General features: G+C 42.8%; 1 protein-coding gene across 1 annotated transcript; it reads left to right on the top strand.

The window, feature by feature from the left end:
- The first annotated feature begins 7,279 nt into the window (after window positions 1-7,279).
- On the top strand, window positions 7,280-12,580 carry LOC126355555 (cuticle protein 16.5-like). Its single transcript, XM_050005912.1, has 2 exons — window positions 7,280-7,423; window positions 11,759-12,580. The coding sequence occupies exons 1-2, from the start codon at window positions 7,412-7,414 to the stop codon at window positions 12,449-12,451; spliced, it is 705 nt and encodes a 234-aa protein (XP_049861869.1). The 5' UTR covers window positions 7,280-7,411; the 3' UTR covers window positions 12,452-12,580.
- Window positions 12,581-15,110: the final 2,530 nt, after the last annotated feature.

Raw genomic sequence — 15,110 nt, 5'->3', positions numbered from 1 at the left:
CGTCTTGCCCACTTTCTCAAGAGTTCACTGCCATCCAACTGCTCTCCATAGATGCTGACAACAGTACCACGTGACCAGTTGACCAGCTTCCACTTCTGGCCTGCGGGATCAAGTGCCGCGTCAAGTGCCTGCAAAGCAACCAGGCAGCATTCAGTGCGAAATGGTCATAATGTTTAGGCTCATAAGAGGATTTCTGATAGAGCCATAAATCGAAATTTTTGTGCGAGAAATGTTTTCTGCCCGTTACGATACGCCATACTTAGACCAACAACTGGCGCTGTCGAATATCGTTGTACTTTTCCTTCTACTACGGCCACATTGTGTCTCGGATACTCTAGGGTGGCTCATTGCAAGCAATTCATACTATTTTGAACCATCTTACATACAAACTTCCATAAGGATTTCGTTGGATAGGGGGTTGTTTTGGGTAGATCGTTTCCAGATTTCTTGAGTGGGAATCGTCGTGTATTGTTTAAATCAGTAAAAGATTGTTACTGCATTGTGTCCCACACACATTCACGAGAGTCGTCACAGAAAACTCGTGAGTCGGGAGATATGTGTATACGTTACGTAAGTCCTTATCCTCAATAATTTGCACCCTCTCCAGGCACGATTAATTTTCCAATCTTTTCATTTAGAGATCACAATTATAGGCGTTTCATTAAACGTAATTAGACAAAAGAATTTTTCTGCAGTAATCTATCGTTAACTTTAAGGAATGAAATTTATTTGGTTAACTATTCAGCCGTCTGATTGTAGGAGTTCAATATCATGTCAATAGGTGCCCTAAGTATTACACTTTAGCTGCATGAATGTAAATTCCACTCCTGAATGTGTTTATTTTTCTTTATATTTAAGGGAGTTTACGCAAATAGTGTCTTGTTTAAATATCTGCTGACAACACAGTCACATTTACCATTCCACTACGGTGCCAGCGACATTATTTTGGTCGGCCGGAGTGACCGAGTGGTTCTAGGCGCTTCAGTCTGGAACCGCGCGACCGCTGCGGTCGCAGGTTCGAATCCTGCCTCGGGCATGTATGTGTGCGATGTCCTGAGGTTTAAGTAGTTCTATATTATAGGGGACTGATGACCATGGCTATTAAGTCGTCAGAGCCATTTAAACCATTTTTGAACATTATTTTGCTAAAATGTAAGCCCACAATGGCTTGACATAAAGGACAACAAAAAGAGGCGTAGAATATCGTCAACATACGGCTCTGCTGTAAGAGGGCCGTGGATGAGAACTAAAAGATTCTCCTATGACGTGAAATGGCTCCCCCGAACATCACTACTGCTTGTCGATCCGCATGGCACGCGACAGTCTGACTGGAATCCCATTTCCTGTCTGGGGCCTTTCAAGACATTATTTCGATGCGGAACTCATCACTGAAGACAATTCTACTCCAGTCACTGCCATACCAGGCCGAAGATGTGTCCAGAGACGCTCTGGAGCGGTGGTATACCTACCTGACTGCCGCTCGCCATGCAGCCCGATAGTCAGAATTGATCGTCTGGGGTGCCATTTTATTTCAAAGAAGGACCCTTTTGGTTGTCACCCGCGACAACCCTATAGAAAAGAGGAACGTCAACGGCATTACTCTCGATTTTGTTACCCTTTATGGCAAGGCACCCTGGGCTTACATTTCAGGAAGATAATGTGCTTCCCCACACTGTGAGAGTTTCTATTGCCTGTCTTCATCCTTGCTACACTGTAACTTGTCTGTCAGGGTCTCCGAATCTCTCCCCAATCCCCAACTGAGTACGTTTGGACCATTATGGGCATGGTCCAGACCTAGCTCGGGGTTTTGACCACCTAAGACACCAGTTAGACAGAATTTGGCACGATATCCTTCACGAGAACGTCCCACAACTCTGTCAGTCAGTGACAAGCCGAACAAATGCCTGCTCTAGCGCCAGAAGAGGACCAACACGTTAATGACTTGTTCAGTTTGTGAATCTCTTTAAACAGTGGGAAAAAGTTCGGAATACAAAATTTTGCCTATGTGTCGGTAATAAAGTGGTAGTGTGACCTCCAGACTAGATGAAAGGAAATGCATATCACAGCAAACGGTAAGTAATTACTTCTTTACACAAAAAATCTGGACGTGAACTGTTTGATAATATGAAAATAACAAAACTGTATCGTTATAGATCCCACTGATGAGGCGTCAGAGCAAGAAAAGGGCGAAAAGGGTATGGGAAAAATAAATAAAGTTGCAGGAAGAAAAGGCGGTTTTATTTTCAGAACAGATACATTTGACTCTATATACAAACCTAAATTAACTATCCATATGGTGCCTTATTTCATATAACTTTGGCCTACTATATGAGGAAGTTGATGGGATTAACGTTCTCCTCTCTGTCTAATCATCCCGATTACTTCATTTAAAACATGCTATACACACACACACACACACACACACACACACACACACACACACACACAATCACGCCCATCCATCCACCTAACCACCCGCCGACCCCCCCCCCCCCACACACACACACACATTTCCTTATATATTGTTAGTTGCCATATTCCTCCGAAACGGCTCGATCGATTGTGATGAAATTTACATGCAAATTCAGTACTCCTGAGAATCGGTCGTAAACTATTTTTCATACCCCTAAGTGATAAGGGTGGTCCACCTAAAAAAATTTTTTCTTTCTTTTTAGACAGGACTTTTATTTTTATTTTTTTATGATGTGGCATTACAAAACACAAGCAATACTAAATTTTCACCCTTCTACCACCAACCCTTATTTTAAATAGCTATTTTAGTAATTTAATAATTTTCAACCCTGGTGGATAACTGATCAATTATCACTTGATCAGTTATCCCAACCAGGTGTCTACCGCTGACAGTCTTTCACTATTCGACGGATAGTTAATTGAAGAAAACGTACCAAAAGCAACGACTCTAATATCTCTCTTTGAATCGACGTAATGAGACAGAGACGTTTAACTAGGTAACACGTGTCATTTACCAAACCGACATTTAGGCCTAGCGCAGACGCATAGATTTTTATCGTACGGAAATATAGCCCCGCCGTGGTCTCGAGGTTCTAGGCGCGCAGTCCGGAACCGTGCGACTTCTACGGTCGCAGGTTCGAATTCTGCCTCGGGCATGAATGTGTGTGATGTCCTTAGGTTAGTTAGGTTTAAGTAGTTCTACGTTCTAGTGGACTAATGACCACAGCAGTTGAGTCCCATAGTGCTCAGAGCCATTTGAACCATTTTGAACGGAAATATATCGTCCGATCAAATTCTTTTAGAGGAACAAAGAAGTTCCTATGCTCTCCTTTGTTCCTCTAAAGGAATTGAATCGTACAATGTTGTTACGTACGTTAAAAACCTATGCGTGTGCACTTGGCCTTATTCATACTGCTGGCAAACACGTTTCGACACGAAATTGCCGCTATGTTTGTATGCTCATGGCCGAGCCGTGTATCGGCTACAATTGTTAAATCCGTGCGATCCACCGTATAAACGCTAGAACTAACAGTGGCTGATATTGCCGGACTTCCCTCTAAGCCCTTTCTCACTCCATACACAGTTTTAGGCCGTTATTATCGTTTGTGTCACGAGCTACCGCCAACAATGACTATTGTGAAACTTCCTGGCAGATTAAAACTGTGTGCCCGACCGAGACTCGAACTCGGGTTCGAGTCTCGGTCCGGCACACAGTTTTAATCTGCCAGGAAGTTTCATATCAGCGCACACTCCGCTGCAGAGTGAAAATCTCATTCTGGAATGACTATTGTGTTACAAGTATAGACTAGAGTTAATTTATATGGCACAGCAACGTTTGTCGGGTCAGCCTTAATATATAAAGATTTTCAGCGGCGGAACGAAGTGCGATTGGTATTGCTAGTATATAAATTTACTCAAGGCGCAGCTGTTCTATTGGCTACGCAAGTCGCTGATGCGAGAAGCCGGATAGGCTACGCAATGCACTGCCATTTCAGAGTCCCGTATGCAAATTCAAAGAACGGCCCAAAAGAATACACGTTATCCAACTTATCACTTGGTAAACCGATTTAAAGTGCGTTTCCACAGCATATGTCGTTATCTGTACTGTCGCAGGTCAGCCGATCCCAACGAAAGTAGGGCGGATGTGATCAAAGACGCTTCTCTCATTGCAAATATTGCGGAAAAAGCTGTGGGTTTCACACGACAAAAATGGCTGAAGGCCATTATGATTCAAAATAATTAAGTACAGAGTATTTGTCGAAGCAAAGCACAAACTGAACACGTGGTCAGATCGTCCAGTATCGTAAACGTAGCGGGCTCGGGCACATAACTATCATAAAATTTACAAAAATTTACTAGGAAATAAAATGGTTACACTAAAAATTGCACTAATGTGTTCACCGACTGGCTAAGTGTAGTGTCCATGTTTTCACTAAGCTAGGAGTCACCCTCACATGTCATATAGTGTGAGCAAAAACCACATCACAAAAAAACCACAAGATAATTTTAAAAAAAACTTGCAGAACACGAGCGCCCCTCATTTCAGAAAATTTATCTTAATCTTTTAACACGAAAGAACATTACAAAAGCGAAATACTGTTTCCATTGGAGCGCTCGTTCTGTCAGCACCACGCTCATTCTGTCTGCACCACACGTGGAGTGAACACAACACATAAAGAGACACATGAAAATTCACAAAATAATTAATTAAAACTTACGGCAACACAATTCCTGTCCTTAATCTAGAGCACTTGCTATCTATATTTGTACACAGGATGTAGTCCTATGGACACTGAAAGTGCCACTTGGGAAAGCTCGCCAACATGCACCCCGATACGCATCACAAAGGAAATACGATAAACTATTATATTCTCCCCCCAAAATTTGCGCCACGAGCTGAAATCATTTGTACTATAGTGAAAAAAAACTATACTGCTCTCTGCTGTTCGTGTTAACTGCCCAGGACCTACCTGCTGTTACTACACTACTCTGACCCTTTAAAATTGCTACACCAAGAAGTCGACGTGCTACAGACGCTAAATTTAACCGACAGTATGAAGATGCTGTAATATGCAAATGATTAGCTTTTCAGAGCATTCACACAAGTTTGGCACCGGCGACAATACCTACAACGTGCTGACATGAGGAAAGTTTCCAACAGATTTATCATACACAAACAGGAGTTGACCGGCGTTGCCTAGTGAAACTTTGTTGTGATGCCTCGTGAAAGAGAAGAAATGCGTAGCATCACGTTTCCGAGTTTGATAAAGGTCGGATTGTAGCCTATCGCGATTGCGGTATATCTGTAGTGACTTTTACATGTTGAATAAAGTGTGTGGACGCCGTATTTTATAACTAATTTACGTTATTTTTTATGTAGTTCGATAATTGTCAACCTGAACAAGTATCTGTTAGCAGCTACTTCTGTCTGTCTTCTATTGATACCTCTTTTATCTACGGTCAGACATAAAACATTAGCAAGAAATGTAATTACGCTCTTAGTTTTTCAATATATGTGATGAATCTAGATTTTGAAGCAAGCCTTAGGTCCTTCGATATTGATTCGCAAGTGCTCCTCAGCTGGGTGTGGCTGTAGGAAGCGAAGAACTGTTGCCTTCAACGTAGCAGGGGCTGAGACAGTGTACTTGTGGATATCAACAGATTCTTCTGCTGTGTGTTTTTACTCCTTCGCCTTCATAATATTTGTATCTTCTGTGTAAGTTTCTTCACTGAGTATATTGTATTGTATTGTATGTTAACCGGGGACCTAGAAGCGACGGAGAGCTCTGTCCCCGCCGCAGCCGCAGTGTTCCGCAACCCCACGACGACTACCGCAGTCCACTTCACCCCTCCTCCGCCCCACACCGAACACAGGGTTTTGTGCGGTTCGGCCCCCGGTGGACCCCTCAGGGAACGTCTCACACCAGACGAGTGTAACCCCTACGTTTGCGTGGTAGAGTAATGGTGGTGTGTGGTGTACGCGTACGTGGAGAACTTGTTTGGGCAGCTATTGCCGACATAGTGTAACAGAGGCGGAATAAGGGGAACCAGCCGGCATTCGCCGAGGCATATGGAAAACAGCCTAAGAACCATCCACAGACTGGCCGGCTCACCGGACCTCGACATAAATCCGCCGGGCGGATTCGTGCCGGGGACCAGGCGCTCCTTCCTGCCCGGAAAGCCGTGTGTTAGACCGCACGGCCAACCGGGCGGGCTCACTGAATATATAGTAACAAAGTGTGAGTACATTATGTGTTTTTCGAACTCTAGTGTCTGTAATTATATTTACTGTTGTGGTTTTAGCAGCTTAAATGTTTTAATTCCTTCACCTAAGGAGCATCTATACTTCCACGTTTTGTATCTCTTTTTTTTTCTCTCATATGTCTTAATAAATTTATTATGGAATGTACATTTTGATAAGATTAACTTGTCGTGGAACATTCGAGTTGCTTATTTTTCCTAAGATCTGACAAGTTATATGATTCCTCATATGTTCTTTAACTGGAATTCTGACCGTGCTTGCTCTTATTGTTCTTATATTGTAATAGGGTTACTTTGCGCCCCACTTAATTGTTGAATTTGGAAACGGTTCTCTGGTAGTGCACAGCGGCGCACAAGAGCAAATATTCTGGTAAACACGTTCTGAATGACTGCACAGTTTTCTGTACGCAGTGCAGCCTTATTGTTTACGGTCCACAATGTGATAAACTGTACCAGTGAAGTTGGATACGTTATTCTGTCTTAATGTTGCAAGATTACAAAAAAAAAAAAAAAAAAAAAAAAAAATATTTTGTTGTACCCCGAGCTTTCAACAGTGTGATTTTCCGCGCTGATAATCGTTTCCCTTTGCTTCTTGGAGAACTGAAGATGGTCGTTCTAAAACTGAGACCTGTGATCGAACTGGTTCCTTACATTACGATCAACACAAATGAATTTATAGAGAGGTCTAGTAATACATTCAAGTGGTAAACTATTCCAAACACGACCAAGTGCGACCCAGTAACGAACTGGAATACCAGTGCCGCGTCTGAACTATCAGGTTAATGAGACAGCGCTGGCAACAAGTGGACTGGGTGCCGTGACGAAGTGCAGCCGCCATGGAAATCACTCCGCAAGTAGCATTCCGGCCTTGAGCCAGGGCGGTACTTGGGCGAGCACGACTCCAGCCAGACCGGGGTCCAATTTACGCCGGCCGGCCGCGAGCTTTGCACCGTAACCCTCATGTCGGCGTCACCGGAATTACGGGAATAAATAATTAAGTGGGCACCACGCCGCTAGAGGCACTCGTCGTCGTTTTTGCGAGACCCGGGGCCGCCCAACAGGCCGGTGTGGCAGAAGGACGCGGCCCCTTCACGCCGGACGCGCGCGCTATATAAACGTGACGCGCGCTGAAGAAGCCACAGTTCAGCAGCTGCAGACGCCACACGCTCTCCTCAGCATGAAGGTCCTGGTAAGTGGCGCCTCACACTGTCCAACAATGTCTTCTGCATCTGCGTGTACACACACAGCGTTATCCACCTGACCCTACCAGTCAGTTTTCTGCAACCCGCAACGCCTTCAAAAACCCCTTGGAAGATTTCGATATTGTTATCCCGCTAAGTGCAGACTATCAGTCCTACAGAAAAAAATGAACAGGATCTCTCTGTAGGAAATGTAGCTGAATTCTGTAGTGTGGTACGTTTTGCCTTGGGTCCGCAGTTCCAAGTTATTCAAGAAAAACCATGTTTGAAAGTCACTTTCGTACGGTTTCCTTCAGTAATTCTAAAGGTACAGCCTCTAGCGAAAATTTATGGCAGTATAAAATCTAACTACATTAAACTTCCTATTCTGTTAATTTTTCTGTAAGAATAGCAGTTTGCACGTATTGAGTGAGACAATATATAATATGCACATGCTATTTCAAGGTGTTACAGGTTGAATAAAACCCATCGGTAGGGGTAAGTTAATCATCCCGCAAGACACTGAACAGTGCCTGACAAATGGTACACCTAATCACTACTAGAGATTTTCAAAAATGCTCAAATGTTTATGAAATCTTATGGAACTTAACTGCTAAGGTCATCAGTCCCTAAGCTTACACACTACTTAACCTAAATTGTCTTAAGGACAAACACACCCACCCATGCCCGAGGGAGGACTCGAACCTCCGCCGGGACCAGCCGCACAGTGCATGACTGCAGCGCCTAAGACCGCTCGGCTAATCCCACGCGGCACTAGAGATTTTCTGTCGTGGTACAGTCGTATAGTAAGAGAGTGGAAAAGCCTGTCTAGAGACTGCAAAGAACTTGCAAGATCAGTTGAACAGGTTAGACCATTTGAATGGAATAAATATTGGCTTATAAAGAGGCTATAACATGAATTTCAACAAAAATGAAACAAGGGTAACGAAATATTATCGAAGTAGTCGGGCCATGCTGAGGGAATTAGATTAGAAAATGATACACTAAATCTTGTTGATGAGTTTTGCTACTTGGACGACAGAATAACTGGCGATGGCCGAAGGAGAGAGGACGTAACACTCAGGTTTCCACCACCGAGAGTAATATATTTCAGATGAGGTATTGGTTAATGTCAAACAGTAATTTAAGATTTAAGGAGCCTTTCCTGATGGTATTTCGAATAAGATCTTGTACCGAATTGAAACATGGACGAGAAACAGTTGGCACAAGAATAAAAGCTTTGAAAAAGTGCTGCCGCAGAAGACAGAAGAATGTACAAAATTAGTGGGGTGAATGAGGAAATAAATTAGGAAGCACTCAATTAAATTGGGAGTATATGAAATTTGTGGCACAATCTGAGTAAGGGAAAGGATCTGTTGAAAAGACATACTGATGAATAGTTAAACTGGTAGTGGAGGTAAGGGTGGAGGAGGTAATAACTGTAGGCAGAGTTCTAGACTTTACTACAGTAAGTAGATCAAGTGGATGTAGGCTCAATAGCTATACAGAGATGAAGAGACTTGCACAAGATAAAGTTGCGTGGGGGACCAATCGAACCACTCTTCCGATTTAACACCGCAGAATCAAAAACGACATGGCACTGTACGCACCCAAATCTCTCGTATCTTGTTCTCATGGTCTCTACGCAAGATATACGATGACGGTATCATAATGACTGTACAGTGTTCTTAGAGCAGAAGTTCTCTAAATTTATCCACCAGAAATTTGGGAAAATGACGTAGTCCGTCCCATTTAAACTACCCGTCCTCCATTTTTTATGCATTCGCATAGACCATACCGAAATATTATCCTAGCAGCGCTACTCTAAATTCGTTCAAGTATTTATCTTTCTCTGTTTTAATGTCATTAGTTTAATAAGAGTTTTTATTTTGACATCTGTTACTTAATAATGTTATTCTTTTCATCTCTACATCCAAGAAACACATCCCCACATCACTCTTCTTGCAACCTAACATTGCAGTAGTCACTAAGTGATAAGAACAATCTGTCGGTTTTCTCTCATACTTCTACGTTGCTCCGTAACCTGACTGTATGAGCAACTACAAGAATACACGGCTTTGATTGGAAAGAAAGTACACTACCATACAAAGGTCGTATATTGTCTTTAAGACACTGCATTTGTTTTCAAAGGATCCTGTGCGCAATCCGTCTAACATCCAAAATAACTGGGTTTACTGTTTTCGAAATCAGGTAAAATAAGGTATCATCCTATTACACGATGCTGACTCTGACTACGCTGTCGGCCTAATAAATCGTTGTTGTTCGTTCCATTATGTTCGGCTGATGCGAAGGTGTGCAGGAGACAGTATGTAAGTAACGAATCTTCGTTCGTCTGCGAAACTCGAAAAATATTTGCGACTTTAGAGTCGTGTTCGCACATAGCCGTATACATTCGTAAGTGATACGTTGCCAGTATAAATGCTAATAATAATCAACAAAGAGATTTCTCACTAAGATAGTCATCATTTTCTCCAAACAAATTGTAAAAAAATAGTTTAGCGCTTACGACGGCCGCGTGATCACGCCTAAAACGTGTCGCATACAACGTTCGTTCTCACTTGAAGCTTTCATCCGCCGCTGCAGCACCTGCAGCTGACCATGCTATGCCTGGCAACCAACACCGTCTTTAAGTGAAAGAGTTCTGATGTGATGCAAAACATATGAAATAAAGCAACAGCGGAACGGTGAGCAATTCTGAAGAAAACGAAGTAATCTATTTCACTTATCGTAATCTTTGTCTACCTCTACAGTTTGTCTGCAATGTACATGTGGAGTATAGAGTTATGGAGAAGTGAATTACGGACGATGAGAAAGCTGGGATAAAATTAATCGAAGAGTTTGAGACGTAGTATTACAAAAGAATCCTGAAAAGTACCTGTGTAGATGAGATAAGGAATGAAGAAGTTCGCAGCAGAATCAGGGAGGAAACGATCAAATAGAAAACATAAGGGAATAACTTGCATGGTACTAGAAAATGGACAGAGGTCGTAATCTGAAAGGGATACTGACACGCAAGAAGAAGTCATGATGGTCGCATCATAACAGTCAGAAGACTCACGACCAAAAAAATCTACTTCTTAAAGCCTTATCAGAGGTTCCTATAATGCACCCCACCTGCAGGAATAATCATTTTCCTGTTGGAATCTTTGTTTCATTTCTTTTGCGTCTTACCTAGCAAGTCTTCATGTTCTTATTATCATATATCTGTACTCTATTTTCTGTCGAGATTTGTATGAACGTCTCCTTCGTTCAAATAGTACCACTATATTTTGTACTTTATCTTAGGTACTAACATACTTCAGCAACATTGCATTTAAAATTCTTCCATTAATTTGAATCTACGCAGATGTAATACTATGAAATACTACTAAGTTTCTTGTTTTGCCTTATGCATTACATTACATACGTCACTTACATCTCTGACACAAACAACATTTGTAACATTTTTGCCCATTTTCTAGATGCACACAAATAAATCATTTCATGTAGGCTGTGTAATGGATATGTAGGAGCTTTTAGTGCGTTTAGATAGTGATAAAACGGGATGCGAGTACAGAACAGCCTCAGCTTAGGACATTGTAGATGCAGGCATTTCCAAAACCGATCTGCCGCTTTTCTTTTGAGTAGCTATCTCAATCATTCCTCAGTTATGGTCACTGTCTGGTACTAGCAGTTTTATTTTGGTCATGAGTGCCCTCTAAGCCTACGTTACTCTGTTTTTTTTCCTCCTTGCATCGTCTGTCAGATATTATTTTGCTTTCAAGGCAACCGAATTCATTCTCTTCGCCTATTTCCTGGCCTCCAACTCCCAAACCTCGTCAACTTGATAGTTCTCAATTCTAATGTTAAGTGTATCATTGAATCAATTTCTGCTGCACCTCATGACTTTTATCGTTTTTTGTTTCCTCTCTATCCATTCACTATACTCAGTAGACTGTTCATTCTACAATATTCAGTACGTTCTGTAACTCTTCCCTGCTTCTACTGAGGATAACAATATCATCAGCGAATCTACTCATTCATATTCTTTCATCTTGAATTTTAATCTTAGTCCTCATACTTTTATTTCTGTCATGGTTTCTTTGATGCACAGGTTTAATCGTGTAGGAGAAACGAAGCATCCCTGTCGTACAGTGTTTATAATCTGACCTCCATTCTTATCGTTCCATCTTGGTTCCTGCATGTATTGTATACTATCCACGTACATTGTCTTCCTATCACAGTACAGTCCTTGGAAACATCTGTAATCGAACCACATAGCCACTGGATACACTTTAAAGCCATATCAGGATGACGAACGATGACACGACAACTGTCAATTCCAGGTCGTACTCTGCGCCGTGGTGGCCGCGGCGGTGGCGAAGCCCGGATACCTGGGACTGGGCGCCGCCCACAGCTATGCCGCCGCCCCCGCCATCACTGCCGCGGCCCGCACCTACGCCGCCGCCCCCGCCATCGCTGCCGCCGCCCCCGCCATCGCCGCCCCTGCAGTGGCCTACTCCGCCGCCCCCGCGGTCGTGGCTGCAGGCCCCAACTACGCCGGCTACGCTGCCTACGGCCCCGCCAACATCGTCATCGGCCCTGACGGCACTCCTCTCGACACCCCTGAGGTCGCTGCCTCCAAGGCCGCCCACCTGAACGCCGTCGCCGAGACCAGGGCTCGCGACGCTATCGTCAACAGCGCCGCTGTGGTTGCTGCCGCCCCTGTGGTCGCCGCCGCCCCCGCCATCGCCGCCGCCCCTGCCGTGATCGCTGCTAGGACCTACGCCGCTCCCGCCATCGCAGCCGCTCCCGCCGTGATCGCTGCTAGGACCTACGCTGCCCCCGCCATTGCCGCTGCACCTGCAGCTGTCGCTTATTCCGCCGTCCATCCCGGTTACGCCGCCTATGGCCCGGCCAACATCGTCATCGGACCCAATGGCGTGCCCCTGGACACCCCTGAAGTGGCTGCCGGCAAGGTGGCCAACGCCGTCGCTCACATAGAAGCCAAGGTCCGCAACGGTGACCTGCTGGGCTGAACTGTCTGACTACACGAACGTTCTCCTTAGATAATGACCCTGGAACAATCATCTCACGCTTGCGCCATCATGTTTCTGTACATATGTAAATCATAAGTTATAAATACATTTTCAATTACTTGAGAAAAAGTAGCTTTCGTTTATTTCCAATTATAAAAAGAAACACCTGAAAATCCGGGGAAACTGTGTGGTACATTATGACATACTTCTAAGAGATCCTTTTCTCTTTTAACCTTGGGCAGCTAAAATTTGGAAGGGACATGAAAAATGGGATCTACCTGAAGAAATCACGAATGCTCTGCTGATGGACTCAGGTAGTCACTGCTTTGCCTCTTCCATTTGCGAAATGTTCTTAGTTCTTTACTGTCAGTAGCTGTACAAGCAATAAATTATTTTAGGATACATAGCCATTTCTTCAGGGTATCTGTCATACTCTGGATCATTTCAACGTTTATGTACATAGATACAGTACCACACAACAGGCGTCGTGCAAGCAGCTGATCTCTCCAGCGCTCGAGAAGTAAATGTTGTTCCAGAGGAGGCCCTGTCTAAACCTCAGACTGGTAGAGACTTTCGCCACCAGCATTTAGTTACCAAGGGCATAGAGCTGGTGGGATACACGTGAGAATATCCTCTATTAAAACGCAGACTTCTCTCTAACGTTTCACAGCATCCAGGCAACTGACATTCTTACTGGTAATCCATTTATCTCATATGTGAAAATCTTCGTGCTTTATGAAAGAAGTAGACGATATGGAGGCACTGAATTCCAACTTCTCTCTTCTGTCATGTACATGAAGAGGCATGGCATTATACATGTAATGCAGCTCTTTACCAAGCTGATAAAAGCAGCCCAATTCTATAACATTCGTAAATCCTCAAAACGGGGAATATCTCAGGATGTATCGAACTGATACAAGTTTGACGAACGTGGGTTGATAAGCATAGGACTTGTGAGTACTGATACCTATAACCGTTATGTCTGAGTGAACAAAATATCTTGGTGGTAACTTGTATGTCATTACAAAGATTTGGATATTTCCTTTACCACCTGCATCATAGAAACAGCATCAAGTATACAAGTGGATATACATCAATGTTGTCGATGATACAGCGGTAAAATCCTCTTGGTAACCTACCACGCCTGAGTTGCAATTGAATTGTGCAGTTAAGCGGAGATCATTGTTGTATTGTTCTATTTGGAATCTGGTTTCGCAGGACTGAGCGGATCAGGTTGTGGAAAGGGGTGAAGATCAGTTACTGTTAGTTACACAAGAACATACAACTTTATTCCTAGAAAATTAGTGCACAATTTTCTCTTTAAAACAGCAAGGAACAATTAATGGCTGAGTGCCCAAGTAACTTCTCAATAATAAAATTTAAATAATTAGTTTGAAACACAAGGATTTAGAGAAACGACTTTCTTAAGTATAATTAAAATATCTTCTCGGCTAAAGGTCCAAATAATATTTCAGATCAGCAAAGGAAATTCTTTTAAAGGCCAGCATCTACAAATCTTGGCTAAGAGCCATATTAAGGAAAATATAAATTAATTCCTCGGCTGAAAGCCCAATAATATTTCAACATGATGAAAGGGAACATTTAAAGACAAGCAGTTACACAGTGTGACAGAACAACATCTTAAGAAAACTTGAAATATATTGACGACTGAAAGCCCAAACAATCATTCAAAATAATTAAAGACAAACCTTAACATAAGCATTTCCACAGTACAGCTGAAGCCCATTTTAAGAATTCAAGATAATTAAAGAGAAATCTTACAGACAGGAATTTACACATTACGGCTGAGAGCCACGAACTTAAAACAAATACGGCTGAAGGCCTAGATACAGATCAAACAAGAATTTTAAATAAAACTCGGTTGAATGCCTAATCTTAAAATACTTCACATAAGGTTCAGCTGAAGGCCGTATACTGAACATGTTGTTGTTGTTGTTGTTGTTGTGGTCTTCAGTTCTCAGACTGGTTTGATGCAGCTCTCCATGCTACTCTATCCTGTGCAAGCTTCTTCATCTCCCAGTACCTACTGCAACATACATCCTTCTGAATCTGGTTAGTGTATTCATCTCTTGGTCTCCCTCTACGATTTTTACCCTCCATGCTGCCCTCCAATACTAAATTGGTGATCCCTAGATGCCTCAGAACATGTCCTACCAATCGATCCCTTCTTCTGGTCAAGTTGTGCCACAAACTTCTCTTCTCCCCAACCCAATTCAATACCTCCTCATTAGTTATGTAATCTACCCATCTAAGCTTCAGCGTTCTTCTGCAGCACCAAATTTCGAAAGCTTCTATTCTCTTCTTGTCCAAACTAGTTATCGTCCATGTTTCACTGCCATACATGGCTCCATTCCATACAAATACTTTCAGAAAAGACTTCCTAACACTTAAATCTATACTCGATGTTAAAAAATTTCTCTTCTTCAGAAATGCTTTCCTTCCCATTACCAGTCTACATTTTATATCCTCTCTACTTCGACCACCATCAGTTATATTGTTCCCCAAATAGCAAAACTCATTTACAACTTTAAGTGTCTCATTTCCTAATCTACACTCCTGGAAATTGAAATAAGAACACCGTGAATTCATTGTCCCAGGAAGGAGAAACTTTATTGACACATTCCTGGGGTCAGATACA

This window comes from Schistocerca gregaria, chromosome 3 (genome assembly GCF_023897955.1).
Source record: "Schistocerca gregaria isolate iqSchGreg1 chromosome 3, iqSchGreg1.2, whole genome shotgun sequence".
NCBI classification, from domain to species: Eukaryota; Metazoa; Arthropoda; class Insecta; order Orthoptera; family Acrididae; genus Schistocerca; species Schistocerca gregaria.
Note: the sequence above shows the minus strand (reverse complement) of the source record. Positions and strands in the feature narration are given on the sequence as shown.